This window comes from Mytilus galloprovincialis, chromosome 7 (assembly GCF_965363235.1).
Source record: "Mytilus galloprovincialis chromosome 7, xbMytGall1.hap1.1, whole genome shotgun sequence".
Taxonomy (NCBI): domain Eukaryota; kingdom Metazoa; phylum Mollusca; class Bivalvia; order Mytilida; family Mytilidae; genus Mytilus; species Mytilus galloprovincialis.
This window is the reverse complement of record NC_134844.1, coordinates 53,443,952-53,463,832: the sequence shown is the minus strand read 5'-3', so window position 1 is coordinate 53,463,832 and position 19,881 is coordinate 53,443,952. Positions and strand designations below refer to the sequence as shown.

The window sequence follows — 19,881 nt, the reverse complement described above, 5'->3', positions numbered from 1 at the left end:
GTTCACAACGGTTCCTCTCATATATAAGATATTGGATTCAACAAACCAACGATGTATAAACGGGTCTCATTGAAATGATTTGACATGACTGACTGGCTAAATACAAAACCTTATGCAATGTTCCAACCTCTTTATTCAACAACTATTACCATAAAACATATCCAATACTTATAAAAAAGCTTTCCCATGTTAGAAGAAGACTTTATTATTCTTTTGTTCAACACAATCATAACTAATTGAAACTGAAACTTTTCAATTTGCTCAAACCAGTATATTGATTTGAAACTTTATCAAAAGAAGAACTTCCTTTCACTAAATTTTCCGCAACCTGCGACAAAATTGAGGACGGTCCTTTAGGACTTATCAATTTCCCTACATTAGCATAATGATCAACCATGTTTTTTTGTGACCCACCCTACGTGTTGATTTATCCCTTCATCATTAACACCTAGCATACGCAATGTAATTGCACATCCTCTCCTACTGCTATGGGAAGTTTCCCTTTTGTATAATTTCAACACATTTAAATGTATAATTTGAGTCTCTCTGTCATGCAAGATGAAGTAACTGGTTCGTTAACGATTTTGCGTGACACTTTATCTCGTATACGGAAAACATACCCTTCAACAAGAGTAATGCTTAACTCCTTAGCGTTGGTGATGTATTTTGTTAAGTTTTTAACCGGACAAATATCAGAATTCTTTGAAGGAAGAACTATGAAATTTCTCGGATTATCCAAATTATCGACTTTTCCGGCCGTTTGAGACACAAAAATGCCCTCTGAGTCGGGTATTTGAAAACATCTGTCTGCTGTCAATAAACCAAGGTCGCCCCCTCTGCTACCAGAATGACATAAAATTGAGAAATAAGCCAGGTCTCTTGCATAGAGAAAGTTCGAAATAGGACCTTTCTCAACTGAAGCTCTACATGATAAATGTCTGCATAGCTTCCCCAACTTACTAAACATTAATGGAGGAGCTTGTTTTACAGAAATGTTAGCGTTAGCCTGCTCCTGATTTATGACATGTAGATGTTTTTTAACAAATGTGAGGCAACAGGGTTACCCGTAAGAAGCATAGGATTCCACTCTCCTGATCTGCCCTCGTCTCTAAATAATGCTCTGATTTTTCCCAGTAAAGAATCAACTGACTTTGATGCCAAAATCCTTGGGCATTGGCAAGTTTGAAGGCCGTGTGTCGTGCGTAAAGGGCAGCTAATATCGTGTAACTGTGTTTTCCCACCCTTTTCTTTGAAAATGAAAAATTTCCTAATGTCCTCTGGACTCGCATTAGTAAGATTTTTCTGCGAATCTAAAAATATGAAAAAAAAATTCAATCTCTTTTTTCAAACTACATTTCTGTTTAGAATAGCTGAACACGTTATGTAGGGGCACCAAATTTTTTCATGAGATACTCCTAAAACAAAATATATAAAACCTGATAATAAAAACCAAAATACATTGTGAAGTGTTAACTCAAATTTTTATAACACATACATATATATATATATATATATATATATTTACACAAGAAAAATCACCAAACATTTTTTAATACACCATACAAATTGTTTAGAAAAATTAATTGACCTTCTTCATTCAAGTGCACACAATCTCTCAAATGTCTACAATTAATGTTTGAATTGTCCATGAACATCCAACAATTACGCTTGCATAAACTTTCTATATTTTCATTAATGATAGCCGATCTTGCGTTTATAGCTTCATCTTTACACCTGATTATTGATGATAATACAAAAGATACGTGCCTATCACTCGTACGCGTGTACTGAAGTATAAGTGCTAAATGTTCTATTTGTTGAGTTGTAATTAATAACTGGCTGAACTCGCTTTCAAACAGAAAGGATTTGCTTACATTATTGACACCTACATGAATAAACAAAAGTCTAGGAGGATGCATTCTAGTTAGTCTCTCAATTTGGGGTGTTATTTCACACAAAAGAGCACCTCCTTGTGAAAACACATTTACCATTGGGTTTTTAAAATCTTTTCGCCACTGTAAAAATCTTATTGAATCACCAATACATAACAAGTGAAATTTAGTAGAAATAAGTGGTTCATTAAGAAATAATAATTTTCCATAATTAAAACACAGGGATTGCTTTGAACTTATGCGAACTGCCCACAGATTTCCAGATGACCTTATACCATTTGGATCATAACCTTTCTTTGTAGGATATTTCAAAACACCCTTTTGTCCCTTGTTACCAACAATAAAAGCATCGTGTATCAATTCATAAAATGTTGGAACCCATGTGGCTATTACTCCATCCGCACGTAATATCACGGTACAATTTAACATATTCTCCCCGATGAAAGACAACACCGGTAATAATAATGCGAAAGGAGGAAATACGTACAACAGATTTCACTTTTATCCACGGCTTGGGCAAATAAATTTACACCTGACGACAATGGAGAAACAGTTGGAGTGAAATGTTTTAGAATTTTACCATTTCTGTCTATCATGCTATTAGAATCTAAAGCCATCAAGTTGATCGTGTGTCCTGTAATGTCACCAAAATACTCTTGTATTGTACTCCATATATCGCTATCTAATTTCGCATCCGATTTACTAAGTTTTCTCGATGGCTCATCTGCTAAATTCAATTTAGATGGTACAAAATGTAAATTTAACATTACGTCTAAATCCAAAGTCAATTGAAAAATTTCTTTAAGAGTGGATAGATTTGGAACCTTCGTTATTCCAAGCACCTATCAAGGCCTGATTGTCTACGTTTGCGTCCACCCGACTACCCTTTATGTCTTCCCGTACGGATCTTAAAACATATAACAAAGCTTTAGCCTCTAGTACCATAATAGGAAGCGATAACATTTCATGTGCCCACGAATCGCCCACTTTATGCTCTGTATCATTTATTCTAAAATATCCACCCCATTTGAACATAGAAGCATCTGTATAAATGTTTACAACTAAATGTCTCTCTTTCTTCCATTCTAAATTTCCTGTCCATGAATCCAAAAACCGCCAATTATTAAGTTCGTCCTTTAAATCTTTTGTCATTGGGATGCTTGTTTGGTTGCGGATTCCTAATGAAATTGCATTATTCATCTCCCGAGTGTAAAGTTTTGCTGCCGGAACAGCGAACATAAAAGAAATATAACGACCCACTAATTTTTGTAAAATCTAGCACCGTAATAGCACCTTTCCTTAAACAATCCTCGCGTAAATTAATAAATTTTTGTTTTTTGGATTCAGTTATTCTGAAACATCTAGCTACGGAATCAACAACAAATCCCAAAAATACTACTGATTGGGACGGGATAAACACGGTCTTGTCTAAATTAATGCAATACCCATATCTAGTTATAACTTCACACACAATGTAATTTGCCAATAAAGCGGAACTGACACCTGCTTTTAAACCAGAATTTCTTACTTCCTCGACAAGACGATCATCCATATACAAATGTACAGGAATCAAAAACTTTCTCCTAATATACGATGTTGCTTGCAGATTTAATGTGTGATAAATGTAGCTAGAAAGTTTAAAACCAAACGGTAATGTTTTGAAAATGAAATAAAATCCACCCCACTGGAAACCCACTAGTCCACGGGAATCCTCGGATAACATAACATTATCAAAACCTGATTTATCATCTATTGAGGTAAAATATGCATTTTCTCTTACGGCTCGATGTACATTTTTGAGAGTGACTAAACTAAACGGTACATCTTTGATCCAATTGTTCAAATACACTAGATTAATGCATAATCTAGGTTTTGTTGGCGCGATGGTTAAAGGTGCTACAATGTGGGGTCGTTTAACTAAACCTACTTTTCCTAAGCATTCGATTGAACCATTTCTAAGTCTATCCACAACGGTTTCTGTTATGAACGTAGAAAACTTTTTGCATTTATTTGAGTTATTGAATGTTCTGCTAGGTGGGAACTTATCATCATAATGGTGTCCCCAGAAATCTCCTTTAAAATGTACCATGTAATAATTAATATTTACACCATGAACTAGTCAATCTAAAATTTCATCTGAAGAATACGAACAAGCTAATACTTTCTCCCATTGCTTTAACCTTGTATGAATTTGTCCAGCAACAAAATTCTTCGGATTCAAAAAAATCATATTTTGTATATCTGGAGATACATCATCCATGGCTTTTGAATAAACCTCTTCTGCTGAAACTACCTCCCTACTATTATCAACAATTTTGTTTTCAAAATTAACAAACGTCGGGCGTCTAACTGTTACTGAAGTAGGATCTCTTCCCAAATTTATTTTTAATTCCCATGGTTTTAACCGAATGCATCCTGAAATGAAATAAGTATGAATTTAATTAACGGAATGGAAGATGTATTTTACTTGCTTTTAAAATTATGTAAATAATTTAATTTGAACTTGCAGAATTTCGGTTAGCTGGACAATCCCTAAGAAAATGACCCGGCTTGTTACATTTAAAACATAGATTGTGACTATTACCACGCCCCCTACCGCGACGGGGTGGACCTGGCAAGCGAGGAGGCATTCCGTAAGAGTGACCTTGTGCTTGACCAAAAAGAATTTCCCATAAAATTTAACATAAAAAGGATGTAGTGATTTGTAATTACCGTCATCTAATTCAAATTTACATCTCATTTTCCGCTAGATAACGGTAATTACAAACCACTACATCCTTTTTATGTTTAATCTGTATATACACCTCAATTTGTTAATAATGCAATCGAAACTATAATACATTTTGTAGTTATACTTAAAAGCAATACATACATATCCCAAGGTCTAATGCATATTGATAACTTACATTACGAAAAATTGAAGCCCCAAACACACACATGATCCAGAGCGATGTTCAAGCACTAGTAGAACATCTTCATCTCACTTACGAAATAAATAAGACCACTTACAAGTTCCTTGAACAAGGATTTCAAAATAACAAATGTGGTAGATTATATTTCTTGTCAAAAGTTCATAAACTTGTCTGGCAGTATAATAAACAATCTAGAAAACATTCATAATATAATTACAATTAAGATATCTGGACGACCCATCATCTCACAATGTGGTTCCCCTACATAATTAATTGGTAGATTATTAGATTACTTTCTCCAACCAGTAGTGAAACGACAAAATACATATACTAGGGACACTACACAAATATTTCAAGTGTCAGAAAATACTGTATATGTCCTAATGATATAATTTTATGCACCTATGACTTAGGAAGCATGTATACCAACATGTACTATAATGAACCTAAAAGAGCCATAGAAAATGCGTACACTGACATGAGACAAAGCGATTATGAAATCCCATTAATAAAAAAAAATTATCTTATAAATATACTTAAACTAGTACTACATACTAATGAATTTGAATTTGCCGGAAACCATTTCGTCCAGAGAATTGGTTGTTCAATGGGTGCAGTTCCGTCACCCTCTATATGTGATGTTAGAGCTTACACATTTATAAGCTCGATCTTGGAAAAATTTCCATTTAATAAACAAGTTATCTTACACAAAGGATTTCGCGATGACGGCTTGATTATGGTGGCCGGATGCGGCCATTTCGCCTTTTCGCGTTTTCTCCTTTCACTTTCACACGAAATCGAGAAATCGAGAAATCGGGAAATCGGGAAATCGAGAAATCGAGAAAGCGAAATCGAGAAATCGAGAAATCGGGAAATCGGGAAATCGGGAAATCGAGAAATCGAGAAAGCGAAAACGCGAAATCGAGAAATCAAGAAAGCAAAACGCGAAAACGGGAAATGAAATAGATTTCTCGATTTCGCGTTTTCGCTTTCTCGATTTCCCGATTTCTCGATTTCTCGATTTCTCGATTTCTCGATTTCGCTTTCTCGATTTCTCGCTTTCCCGATTTCTCGATTTCGCTTTCTCGATTTCTCGATTTCCCGATTTCACGATTTCTCGATTTCTCGATTTCGCGTGAAAGTGAAAGGAGAAAACGTGAAAACGCGAAAAGGCGAAATGGCCGCATCCGGCCACCATAGAAAGCCTAAGACATTTACGTTTAAACAGCAATCAATCTAATCTGGAAAATCTTATCAAACATTTTGAATCTAAGTTATTAGAGAGAGGTTACTCGTCTAACGAAATTCACAATTGCATAAATTCAGCCTTAAATACCAAAAGAGAAAATGCAATGAAATATAAATAGAAATCTAATAACAAGGGCACCCCTTAAACTATGGTGACTACAATGTAAGTACCATCCCTCGATTCGGAAGCTATCATCATTATTACGGAAACATTGGTCAATTATACTTAATGACCCTACTGCATGTAAACTATTCAGTCGGCCACCTATCATTGCCTACAAACGTATCAAAAATATGTCAGATATAATAACCTCTGCAGTGGTCAAGGTCAATCAATTAACTTAAACTTTTACATATTGAAGTTTAATCAATGTAAGTATTCTTTAATTGATATAACATATCATAATCTGCTATAGATAGCACATCACCTATAAAACTTTAAAAAATGATATTATAAAATACCAGGATTAACTATTATCACAATCCCTAATGGAAGCTATCTTTTGTATGTAGTTAAAACCTAATTATGTTCTAAATGCATACTATATGCGAATAAACACCTATCATTACATATAACGAACTAATTCAACTATGAACACATTTAAGTAATTACATCTTAATACACATGATACATGTACTATGCTCTTTTGTTTTCTCTGACATGGGAAAGATATCGAAATCTTCTATAGATAAATTCACCTGTATATACTGTCCTTGAAATTAAGCATCTAACAAGAGTATCATAATGTTTAAAATTTTGGCAGGGCGGCTGATAATCGGAAGTCTTAGAAAAATATCCGTGAAATATACATGTGTTAAAATACGGAGTTGCATAAATAATATATTTATGAATAAGTATGTGTAATTCCTACCTTAATATAGTTAGAAAATATGAACTAGTTTAATAACATAAAACATATTTGTATATACATATATAAATATAACTAAACCCCTGATCATCAGCTATATATAAATATAATATAAATAGTTATCCCAAACAATTTGAACTATTTCAATGATAAATGCTACAAGAACAACAAATACAGGTGTCGTTATAATTTAACCATTTTATTGATTGTGGCGCGGGCTCTGTTATTTTACAAAATGTTATCTAGTAAGTTGTTTTATCAGTCTTGCTGGTACCACAAGTTCAAATTTGTTTTGTCAGATAAGAAAATCAATCTGTTTGTCCTTCAATGTGGCCAGCAAAGGCAAATAACTCCAACTCGAGTTCTGGAAATGGAAACTTTAGATATGATACATTAACATGTATCAGTAGTGAATATGTTAGAATATTTTCAATATAATAAGTTATATCTTATAGTTGTAGACATATCTTCTTATCACATTCTTTTTTTTATTAAAACTCTAATTAAAATCCAAATTTCTAGGATGACTTAAAACAATAATTTTCTTATTTCGGTCACGTGAGGTAACGATCTATATCGGGTTATTTAGTCATGTCTTTCTAATAATATACTTACTGCTTGAAAAATTATGGATTTTATCCATTTTAAAAGTCTTTCCTCAACATAGAATGAAATTCAAAACAGTGTGGCTGTGGCCATTGATTGACACATTAAATTCATCCATTGACTGGGACAATTTAGATGAACGTTTGTATGTAACGACCACTGATCATTATGTACTTTTTAAAGACACTTAAACTATGGGGTCACCAAAGGTTCTCAACACCCCAATAAAGTAATTCGAAAAAATTAATCAGAAATAACACGATGTTTTGATTTATACCAATTATATAAATCAAAACATAAAGGTTATTCCTGATTATTTTTTCGAATTACTTTATAATTAAAGGCGTTAAGAAACCTTTGGTGACCCCACAGTTTAAATGTCTATCGTAGGTACGTCGTGAATAGTGGTCGTTACAGACAAACGTTCACGTAAATTGTCCCAGTCAATGGATGAATTTAATGTGTCAATCAATGGCCACAGCCACACTGTTTTGAATTTCATACTATGAAAACATAACTGCTCAGCCAGTAGGCCCAATAAGACCCCTTTTTGGCACCAAAATATAACATTTTTAAAAGAAAAATGAAGATACACTGATATAGAGGAAAACACCCTTTAATGCATGTTTCTATATTTCTTCATTTTAGATAATTAATATCAATATTAACATTGTCTTCTTGTGGCTAAATCATTTTTTTCGTCGCTTACTAGTGAAACCCCAGGGACTCCACCCAACACTAGAGACAAAATATGATAATGTAATAGGATTTAAAGAATATGTAAGGTGTACGCATACTAATTCATGAAAACAATGTAATAACCAGCAATTTTACCGTAAGGGCATTGTTACAATATTTTACACCACAGATGAACTTTAGAAGTGCATTTCATTACTACATTATCTTAGAGAATTTCTGTACTTTTGTTTGTCTGTAGTTTTGTTTGTTGATATTTCAACATTGATTCTTATTCATTTACTTTGGATTTTTATTCCTTTTTACAATGTGCATTTTGAATCATTTTTTTGTAGCAAAATATTAAAAGTTAAATCTTGTAAAATAGAAAACAAATTGCCGTTGCTATGGACAAAGATTTGTTGCTAGGGAGAAATTACAATGATTTTACCAAGAAATGTGCATTATATTGAGATGCATTTAATTATGTATGAGTGTAAATATCACTGCATATTAAACAGCATTGATTTTAAAATTAGATAGATTAAGCTGTATATTTAGCATTTTTAATGAGTTTATTTCCCTCATTAAAATGGTTGCTAGGCAACATAATATACGAGATAGACCCAAAATGCCACCATTTTCAGAAGGTCTTTGGTATAGAGTTACAACATGACAAATAAAATGAAATTTGGGGGTGGGGTTAAAAATGGCCCTTTTAGCCCCTTGTCCTTTGTAAAAAATGTAAACTTTAATCTATTTATTGGAAGTAGAATACTGTTGTTACATAAATATGGGCTGTTTTCTGGAATCTGCTTAAATTTTGGTTAAGGACAATTGATGGGCTATTGAAGTCTTCAATGAAAAGCAAAATTGGTGTTATGGGGCACAATGTTTTACCCTGTATTACATGTATAGAGAAAAAGAAGGAGTTTGAACATTTGTCAAAATATTCCCAAACCTGATTTATGTACATTTTCAATAAACAAATCAGTTCAAATTTTCACATAAATGAATAAAATCGACTGAAGTAGTTACTAAAGTATTTAAAAAAATGTCAAAAACGTTTCATCAGATGTACTTCAAATATTATGCCAACAATAGCCCTTACCGGACCTCCGTCTTTGGCATATTGCCTATCTATTTTCATTTCAACAATTTACCAAACTGTTTTATCTTTATGCTATCATCATTCCTAGATGCAACAAGTTTTTTTGAAAAAAATGTAATGTGTTAAATAAATTGATTTTGTGGTCAAATACCAATTTTGCCTACTACAGTCGACTCTCGTTGTCTCGAAGACAGCCGGACCAGAAAAATATTTCGAGATACACGTAGTTCGACTCAAACGAAAACCGGAAGTTTGACAGAACAAGGGACAAACTCTTGCTTAGCTTGGTAAAGCTAAAATAAATCCGGATGAATATGGGAAGGGGATCGATATTCTGGTATCAGATCGATGTATTTGTATGTCATGGTCTTTCATTATTATAATAACATTATTTTTACTTATTCAATTGTTTCAGTTACAATTTGTTCCTATGACTTTTATCCGAGAGAGTTATTTCCAATCGATAGTTTCGTTATTCAGGTCGTTTATAGTTGACAAAATTGTTTATTCTCGGATACAAGAGACTTTAGAAAATTTATATTCCTCTTCATTTTGTTTTATCTCACTCTTTCTTTTCAAAAGAAAATACAACAAGATTAAAGACGCCGATGAGTAGTTTTTAGGTGATCATCAACGGATGTCATAATCCTTACTTCATACACACCCAAGCTCATTAGTGTAAATCACAATTAATTGTTTTGTAAACATTTTATATACTTACGAACATTAACAATGTATCACTAATTATTTATAAAAATTCTATAAAAGATAATCTTAGGTAAACACTCGTGGAAATAGCATGTCATAAATATATTCAGTGATCAGTGACTGGAAATTTAATTACACGTGTATTGTCAGATTAACTCTTCAATCCATTTAAATGCCGGAGGTTATCATGTAGCTTATTAACCTGACAATATCAGGATATTGGTATTTAGTCAAATCTTAACCGGAATTTGTGACACAATTAGAATTAAAAAATTTATAAAACGTTAACAGCATGTCGAAATATTTAGGCTTGAAATAAATATATTTTTGGATAAGTTAATGCAAGCACACCAGGTGTATAGTGTCTTATACGATTACAGGTTTGTAATGTTTAACAACCATTTTATATATGTGTGTAAACACGTTAATTATGAGCTTTGAAAGTCAAGTAGTACGAGCATTTTTCTGAGTAAGTGTTAAAAAATTTCAAACAAATATTCTTTACTGTGGTTAGCATTCATAAGTCGTCAGTATCTATAGATTAACAACTTGTGGTTATATTGATAATTTAGAATCTTCCTTGAAGGTGGCGGACAAATTCGCAGCTAAATAATTCGATTGATATGTCAATTGTATACACGAGTTATATTCCTTTGAACTATGAGTCTATGTTCAATTTCATAAAGTCAATATGTTGATTGTCTACCTTGAACAAGGTTATAATTTTATCTTATACATGTAGTTTTTTTTTTATTGAATTCAAAATCGTTACAAAATCTGTTATGTACTAGATACTCGCATTTTTCATTAATTTATCAAAGACATTGATGTATATCTATAATTTCTTTTATTTGTTTTGAAATGTTTAAAATTAATATATACCAATATAAAGAATTATTTTGTTATCTTATAAGTATGTTTTTGTTATCTGATAGTCTTCACACCCTGTTTAGACGTCACAAATAAGCAAGGTAAAATCTACCTTCATCATCACTAACTTTCTTAGAGCGAAGAGACAAACTGTACTAAATCACAGATCACAGGCACTCGTTTCAGAATATAAATTTCCTTTATTTATGAATTGAATGCTTCTTTTTGTAACTTCATTGGGGTGTAAAAGCGTTGACCAAAGTGCATTTTGTATAAAGCGGAGAAGCGCTTCATTCTAAAAATGTGCGCACTGTCAACGCTTTTACAACCCTATGAAGTTAAGCATTCGATACTTATAATTACATTTTTATAAGCTATGATCATAAAAACACGAATTTTAAATTATTTTTATTTAATTCACCTGTGCACTTTATTGTGGGACCACGTGTTATCATGAATGGTAAGTTTTATTGAGTAATGCAATTGCTTAAGGAATAACACGTGATGTGCAGTTAGCCAATCAAAATGAAACATACATCTAATGTAATTATTATACCTTAATATATAATTAAGGTAAATAGGGGGAAATATTCTGAAACAAGTGACTATGTCACAGAAAAAGCATCGTCCAAGTATTCATGAAATAGCTCTCTATTAAAGCCATATCCTGGAAATTATTTTAAAAAAACCCACTTTTTTCCTACTTTTAATTTGAGGTACAATATGCCGGTGAAAAACATTAATTGTGCTGTCACATGTGTCAAGAATACACTGTTTCAATTGTGGTATGCATAAAAAAATGCACAACAGCATTCGTCCTTCTACTCGTAAAGGCATTTGTTTCTAAGATCGATATGGTGTATACCATTATGCCATAACTCAAATGAAGCAGAAAGCTGATGTAGCTTATCTGCTTTACTCGATCTTTTAAGACAAATACATGAAAGAAGTGTAATAACGCCTAACACAAACACACATACGCACAAACACAAAACAGTACACCATAGCCACCACTTTATTCCACAAGCGTCTAACTGATGCCGAATGCTAGAGTGTAAAATTGTAATTGAGACCTACCAAAAACAATTAGAACTTTTTCTGAAAAAGACTATAAATGAAAACAGAACTATATCATCTTCCCATAATGATAGAATGTTAGGAAAATTGACCAGAGTTATCTTACTTTAATCACAGAGAGGGGAAAGCAAACAATTTTTAATTTAAGCCTAATTAACATTAAAACAATTTTCCACTAACAAATACAGTTACCTAATTGAAGGACTTAGTTAGCTAAATCTATTAATTTTAATAAATATTATGAATTTTTATGACAGTAGAGAAACATGCTAGGTTATGTTTTGACATATGTGTATTAGTTCGAGATAAATAATGAATTTTGAATGCTTCTGTTAACCCTGGGATCGTAAATTTAGTTCGACTCATCCAATTTCGACTCATCAGGAGTCGAACTACGTACATTTATATAGAACAAAGTTCGGGACCACGTGAAAGCTTCGACTCATCCGAAATTTCGGGTCAACCGAGTTCGAAACAACGAGAGTTAAAGCAGTTTCATTTTACTATTTATGGATATCAAAGTTACGAAAAAAGAAGGTATTGGGTCTAGGATGAAAAATATTGTCCTGCATTTGTTTTGTTGTAATCTCTGTCCTGATTTTTTATTGTTCACTCTATTTGTACTAGCTTTTTTTCATTAGTTTATCCTGACTTTTTTTACATAAATTGTCATCCTGCCTTTTTTTGCCAAGTTGCTCATCCTGCCTTTTGGTTACTAAAAACTCCTGCCCTGCTTTTTCAAATTTCATCCTAGCCCTAGGATAAATAGTAACTAGGAGTTGTCTGATCAAATACAGGCATATGGTGAGGTACTAATTATCTATGTTATAAGATTATTAAATATCAATGAGGTAACTGGATACTAAAGGATATCCTACCCCAGGAGTAGACATTCCTTACGCTGTTTTAAAGAAAAACCTTTCAAAGTTTTGGGTCTTCCATGCTCTTTAACTTCGTACTTTATTGACCTTTTAACTTTTTTTTATTCTCGAGTCACTGATGAGTCTTCCAGAGATAAAACTCGCGTCTGGCATTCACATTTAATCCTGGTATCTATGATGAGTTTATATACATCGTAATTTATGTTTAAGATTTTAAATTAATATTGATATAAAAAAATGGATGTTTCCTCATCAAGGCTAGGTGTTTGTCATCTGTCATCCTGGGTCGTCTAATAATGGGGTTCTCCATTTATATATTATTTATTGCAACACATACTGCATCGAGTGTAGTACATTATTTTTCAACTCGAGACGGGGACATTTTCTTACATAAAACGCGAGGCTCGTCGATTGTTTTAAATATTCAAAATGTGACTGTCGAGAATGAATAGATATCGTACTGCAAGAGATAAGGAAGTATAATCTGTTTCTCTAATGACATTTAGAAGATATGCTTACAAACTTGACGTTTTTTTCAAATGATCTGAATGAAGATGTGTTCTTTTAATGACGTCATAATAGAAAATACATAGGAAAGCAAGAACACTTGACGTCATAATTCAAATAAATGTGATATACGAAAAACGAACAACACGTTGATTGAATAAAACATAACCAACAGGCCAGGAAAAGAATAAATCGGCTAAGAATCTCAGCTAAGAATTAGAGAAATATATATATTTAACTCTTTTACACATTCAACATCATAGAACCACATGATAACACAATTGTCTTTCATAAATCAGTGTGTTTGAAATAACAGTGTCTTTTTTTAGCATAAATAAAGAGTTTCTTCACACATTTTTGTTTTTTAAGTTTACATAATTATGTTTTTGTTCTAGGTAATCATAATGGGAAGTTTTATGGGACATGCCTTTCCAGGGTCAATTTTTATAATCATTGGAATATGGTGGATGGTACAGACATTGAGGAGATATTTTGAATCCAAAAACAGCAATGTACCCTTTTCATCAACCGTTACATTCAAGTTAAAGAGGTTTCCTATAGAGGCGGTGGGTAAAGTATTGTTAATAACAATTGGACTTATTGCTGAATTAGCATTACACAATAAACAACATGCAACAATGTACGGTTTCTTCGGATTAACAGGGATAATAGATCTTATGGTCTTCTTCAACACACTTCCTATAAAAGATCTCGATTACGTCTCCCTAAGCTTTGCATTGATAATGGAAGCAATTTTATTCAAATATCATCTTTTTGGACGGGACACTTTCAATGTGGTCTTGCATCATTTGCTTATATTTGTAATCTTGACAACATTTGTTGTTACCTTATTAGAAATGAAGTTTAAAAATGTAGTAACTATACCATTATTTCGGTCGTATCTTTTGATTTTACAAGGAACTTGGTTTTATCAAGTAGGCTGCATATTATACAAAAACCCATTCTCTGAACCTTGGAAAAGTAACGATAAACACAGCTTGATGAATACAGGTTTAATATTTACTTGGCATTGTGGAATTATTTTTATTGCATTTATATTTATTGTCTGCGTATTTTCAAAACTATATAGACAAAAAGAACCAATACAACGGACATTTGACCAATCGAACAGCTCTGAGTGTGAAACTGAATTACTTTTAGAAGAAAATTAATTAATATGATCTGAATCGAAACTCTTTATGCTAGCAAATTAAGAATGCTTATTTATACTATTATAACAATTTTATTGCAAACATATGAGTCGTTTGGAGTCATAGTGTACGTCTCTGGAATAGACCTGTCAAATTTGATGATAAGAGAGATCGGGAAATAATTGGTATTATAATTTCAAAGACATACTCACGCAACTTAATGTGAGAGCAAGCAAGTTTTTAGTATGACGTTGTTCGAATCCAGTTTGAAACATATTTCTCTGTTTATGAAAAAAAAAACACCAACATTGTAACAACATATGTGAAAGTGAAGGCGAACTTCAGATTAGAAACACTGGTTTGATAACGCAATTATCATTTAGTATGAACAAATCTACTGAACAACTTAAATGTGAAGTTCTTCTTTTTAGGCTAGAGGCGTAAACATATACAGTGCGTCTGTCAAGTTTGTGCTGCTTGCGCAACAAGCGTCAGATAAATTTTAGATTGAACCTAACAACTTTTTAAATTGATTTAATTTGCTTCTCAAAATTCTGCCAGGGCATCCTTTCCAGGAATCACTATTGAAAGTTTTTTTTTTCACTCTGCTCAGAATATTTGGAGGGAATTGCGACAACAGGACTCATCGCCAACTATGAAAAAGAGAATCAGACATTAATTAACTAATACTCAGGATAGCAGTTTTTCCTCTGATACCAAGAATCAGATTGAAAAAGAAAACGTCGGTTACAATGCATTGAAAACCAGGAAAATTATAACCTATCGGCAAATACCGCTTAGTTTCCGGACTACGTCACAACATAATGGGTTTAAGGCAACCGACAGCTATTGAACCATCATCGAGTCGAAGGACCAAGGTTGACGAACAACCTCAAATGTATGCACAGGAGCTTATTCTTTAGTTTTCTATGTTGTGTCATGTGTACTATTGTTTGTCTGTTTGTCTTTATCATTTTTAGCCATGGCGTTGTCAGTTTATTTTCGATTTATGAGTTTGACTGTCCTACTGGTATCTTTCGTCCCTCTTTTATAGTAACTCTGGATATAATGACAAATTATTTGGTGTTAATTTACTACAGTTATTGGTTTGTATACATTTAAATTGTGTGTACTAGGCTGGAAAGGATTATTGCAATGTCATTGATGAGATTAGAATACAGGTATACTTTACGCTTAGAAAATTCTGTTTTTATATACCTTTCGGAATCCTCTGATGGTGGCGTAATGATACACATGAAGTGTATTTTAATATCATTTGAATAATTATATCTTTCAAAGCCTTTAGTCAAAGTGTGACTTTCATACATAACTTACGAATACTAATCGCTCAAGTATAAATTTATTGCCAAACTCTACTTGTTAGTTTAGATAATCAAATGCCCCCTTCCCCGAAGAATCACCATTGGACAGTGAACCATCACTGTATCGGTTTGTATGATGGTAATTTTATAATTGTATAAATATAAAAAAGAAGTGTTATAAGTGTCAATGAGACAACGCTACACCCTAGTCACAATTTGTAATAAGTAAACCATTTTAGGTCAAAGTACGGCATTCAACGCGTAGCCTTCAAGTTGACTCTCACCAACAGCAAGTATAAGGAACATACGTATGATTAAAGTAATTACACATGTAATTTAACGGTCTAATCTCTAAAAAAAAAAGAGGAACACTTACAACTGCACAATGGGTTCCTGAATAAAAGTCTGAATAAGGAAAAAAAAATTCCAAAAAATGTCATCAGTTTGATTGGATCATGCTGTATAAAACTGGTGAGAATGCTTGTTAATTATATTGATACTGAATTAATATTATTGTAGGCTGTGTGTTTACCTTTTAATTAGTTGCTGACTTTCACGTCATCCGGACTCTGGTTGATAGTTGTTTATCGACACCCATACACAATCTCCTTATTTCTATATTGTTTCATTTTCACAGTTGTAAAAAATAAGTTGTTCTGTGTAGTACAACTGTATGTAGCTCCTCTAAATCCAAAGGGTCAAGTGACCCATTCCAGTCACTAAGAGTCCGTCGTATAAATGGTTTCCTCTGGAATAATTAGGTTTCTAGTTGAATAAATGTTTCCCATGATTCCACATTCACACTAGCATAACTGATACATGTATGTCTTAAAATAGATTATAGATAAGACCGTAGATTTCCCGTTTGAATGGTTTTATACTAGTATTTTTGGGACACTTTATAGTTTGCTGTTCGGTGTGAGCCAAGGCTCCGTGTTGAACGCCGTACTATGACCTCTAATGGTTTACTTTTATGAATTGTTACATGGATGGAGGGTTGTCTGATTGGCACTCATACCACATCTTCCTATATCTATATAGTGGAAAAATACATTTTTGTCTTAGGTAAATCTTTAATACCATTACCAATATATTTTATAATCAGAAAAGACTAAAATGTGTATAATATAAAAAAAAGGTGTGGTATAATTGTGAATGAGACCAACATAACACAGAAATTAACAACTATAGGTCCTTGTATGGCCTTCAACAATCAGCAAAACCCATAACGCATAGTCAGATATAAAAGGCCCCAAAATGACAATATAAAACAAGTCAAACGAGAAAACTATTGGCCTAATTAATGTACCAAAAATGAACGAAAAACAAATATGTAACACATAAACCAACGACAACAACTTGATTACAGGCTCCTGACTTGGGACAGGCACATACATACAGAATGTGGCGGGGTTAAACATGTTAGCGGAATCCCAACCCTCCTCTAACCTGGGACAGTTGAATAACAGTACAACATAAGAACGAACTATAAAAATCAGTTGAAAATGGCTTAACTCATCAGATGGACAAAAATACAAGTGGACGTGGACGGGTACTTGTACATCCTAACAACAAAAAGACACTATGTTCATATTTGAGAGTACTCGCAGTTAACTGACAGCTAGTTCAAAGTATCTAACAACTAATAAAAAAATCATGCATCTAAGACTAAATGATGGGCTCTGTCTATAGTCTTCTTGCACCAAAACTGTAAAACAACTTCTTATATGAGTACTTGTTTGTACAAATGACGATTTAAATACTATTAAAACACATTTTGTCTAACTAACTATCCTGAACATTATAACAGGTAGTTAGGACAGAAATTATTGCAAAAATGCGACTGTAGCGAGCAAACTGTTATAATGAAATGAAATCTTGTTCATAGAATCTGTACAATCAGCTTATGGTTATAGATAAATGATTATCACTCCATTAGCTACTTCTGCCAAACCCCTTCACTAATTCTGTGGCAATTTAACCTTTTTCGAAACCCATTGTATAACAAGAATCGTTCAACGTGTGGTGTGATCTCAGAAGATGATTTGATGAGATAAAGGGTCATAACCTTAATCAACTCACTGGATGAATCAAAATGTGCTCACAGGTGTTGATATGGTTAATTAAATTGACCATCAAATTTGTGGAATGTGAAAAGCACTCGAAGGGGATTTTCTTTTAACAAAAAATGAAAATTAATGGGTTTTTTTCATTAGAGAAACAGATTCTTACATATATAGTTTCTCGCCTAGGATCGGACTTTAAAATTGATAATTTGACTACCTCGATTGGATAAATCCGATAATCCACTGGTATCAATGTAATAATCTATATTGATCAACAGGAAACTTCGTACAAGCTAGAGTAACATGATGGGTGTTAATTAATGAAACTGGAAACGTTCAGTCAATTAGTGTTAACACTATATCGGAGTTCATGTTCCTTATATATTTCCCCTTTTTTGACGTTTTGATAAGTAAACATAATTGACAAATTGTAATTAATGGTCACTGATAGAATCACCAGGCCAGTAGTCAACATTTCGGTGTTGACATGAATATCAATAATGTGGTCATTTTTAGAAATTTCCTGTTTACAAAACTTTGAATTTTTCGAAAAACTAAGGATTTTCTTATTCAAGGCATAGATTACCTTAGCCGTATTTGGCACAACTTTTTGGAATTTTGGATCCTCAATGCTCTTCAATTTTGTACTTGTTTGGCTTTATACATATTTCGATATGATCGTCACTGATGAGTCTAATATAGACGAAACGCGCGTCTGGCATACTAAATTATAATCCTGGTACCTTTGATATCTATTTAAAGCACTGGGTCGATGCCACTACTGGTGAACGTTTCGTCCCCGAGGGTATCACCAGCCCAGTAGGCAACATTTCGGTGTTGACATGAATATCAATAATGTGGTATTTTTATGATTTTCCTGTTTACAAAACTTTGAATTTTTCGAAAAACTAAGGATTTTCTTATTCCAGGCATAGATTACCGTAGCCGAATTTGGCACAACTTTTTTGAATTTTGGATCCTCAATGCTCTTCAATTTTGTACTTGTTTGGCTTTATACATATTTTGTAATTTGGCGTACTAAATTATAATCCTTGTACCTTTGATAACTATAGAATATATGTATTTCTAAGAGCTAATAAAATATCTAATGTATTTTCATTGGAAGCCACAGAACATCTGGCGGCCACAGGTCAGAATTTTTTAAACTTAGATCGCTTTCTGTAGTTTCAAAAAATTGATATGGTTTGAAATTCCATTCAGCCATAAGAGTTTTTATAATTTCCGATGACGGCCGCCTTACATGCCACGTCCATTCCATAATTATACCATGCACGTCTAGTCGTTTAAAAAATTGTTTAGCGCCGAGAAGAACCCTATGTTCGTGACCCTCTACGTCCATTTTTACAAATATTTTCTGAAACTTGTGCATTTGTGGAAGGAACAAAATGTTATCTAACGTGGTAGAATTTTCTTGCACAGTTTTTCCGAAATTGAATTCGTAGAATTTCTTTTTCATCTTGTCCCATATTCCATCAGAATCAACATGATTAACACCGAAATCAGTATGGGTAGCACTGTATCTAAACATCCGTTTCCCGCTCGAGTCGGACAAAATGTTATGAATCAATGTTATTCGTGAACCAATATTTAGATAATCAACAGACGCACATGCGTGTTCGATATTCGATACTGCATTGTCAATGGCGATCGAATCCCTTCCAATCAGTGCTGCAGCTATTGAATGTTGTCCAATATTGGTTCCAATATCAATAAGATTCAAATTTGGATCTTGTTGCAGCTGATACAGTACTCTGTTTATTGTTTTAAGTTCAAAAGCACCTGATCTACTGATTATTAACGACATTCCGTCTTTTAAAGAATGTGTAAATATTTTCACACTCCCAGCGTTTGTTGTATATCTTAGTAAAAGGAAATCACTATGGTTGAGGAACATTTTGTATGGCTTACAAAGACTCTCATGTTGCCAGTTATTGTCAGCAAATGTTAATACATCTGGAAAATCAT

General features: G+C 33.0%; 1 protein-coding gene across 1 annotated transcript; it reads left to right on the top strand.

The window, feature by feature from the left end:
* The first annotated feature begins 10,171 nt into the window (after positions 1–10,171).
* LOC143083275 (transmembrane protein 45B-like) lies at positions 10,172–16,739 on the top strand. Its single transcript, XM_076259545.1, has 2 exons — positions 10,172–10,401; positions 13,752–16,739. The coding sequence occupies exon 2, from the start codon at positions 13,761–13,763 to the stop codon at positions 14,526–14,528; it is 768 nt and encodes a 255-aa protein (XP_076115660.1). The 5' UTR covers positions 10,172–10,401; positions 13,752–13,760; the 3' UTR covers positions 14,529–16,739.
* Positions 16,740–19,881: the final 3,142 nt, after the last annotated feature.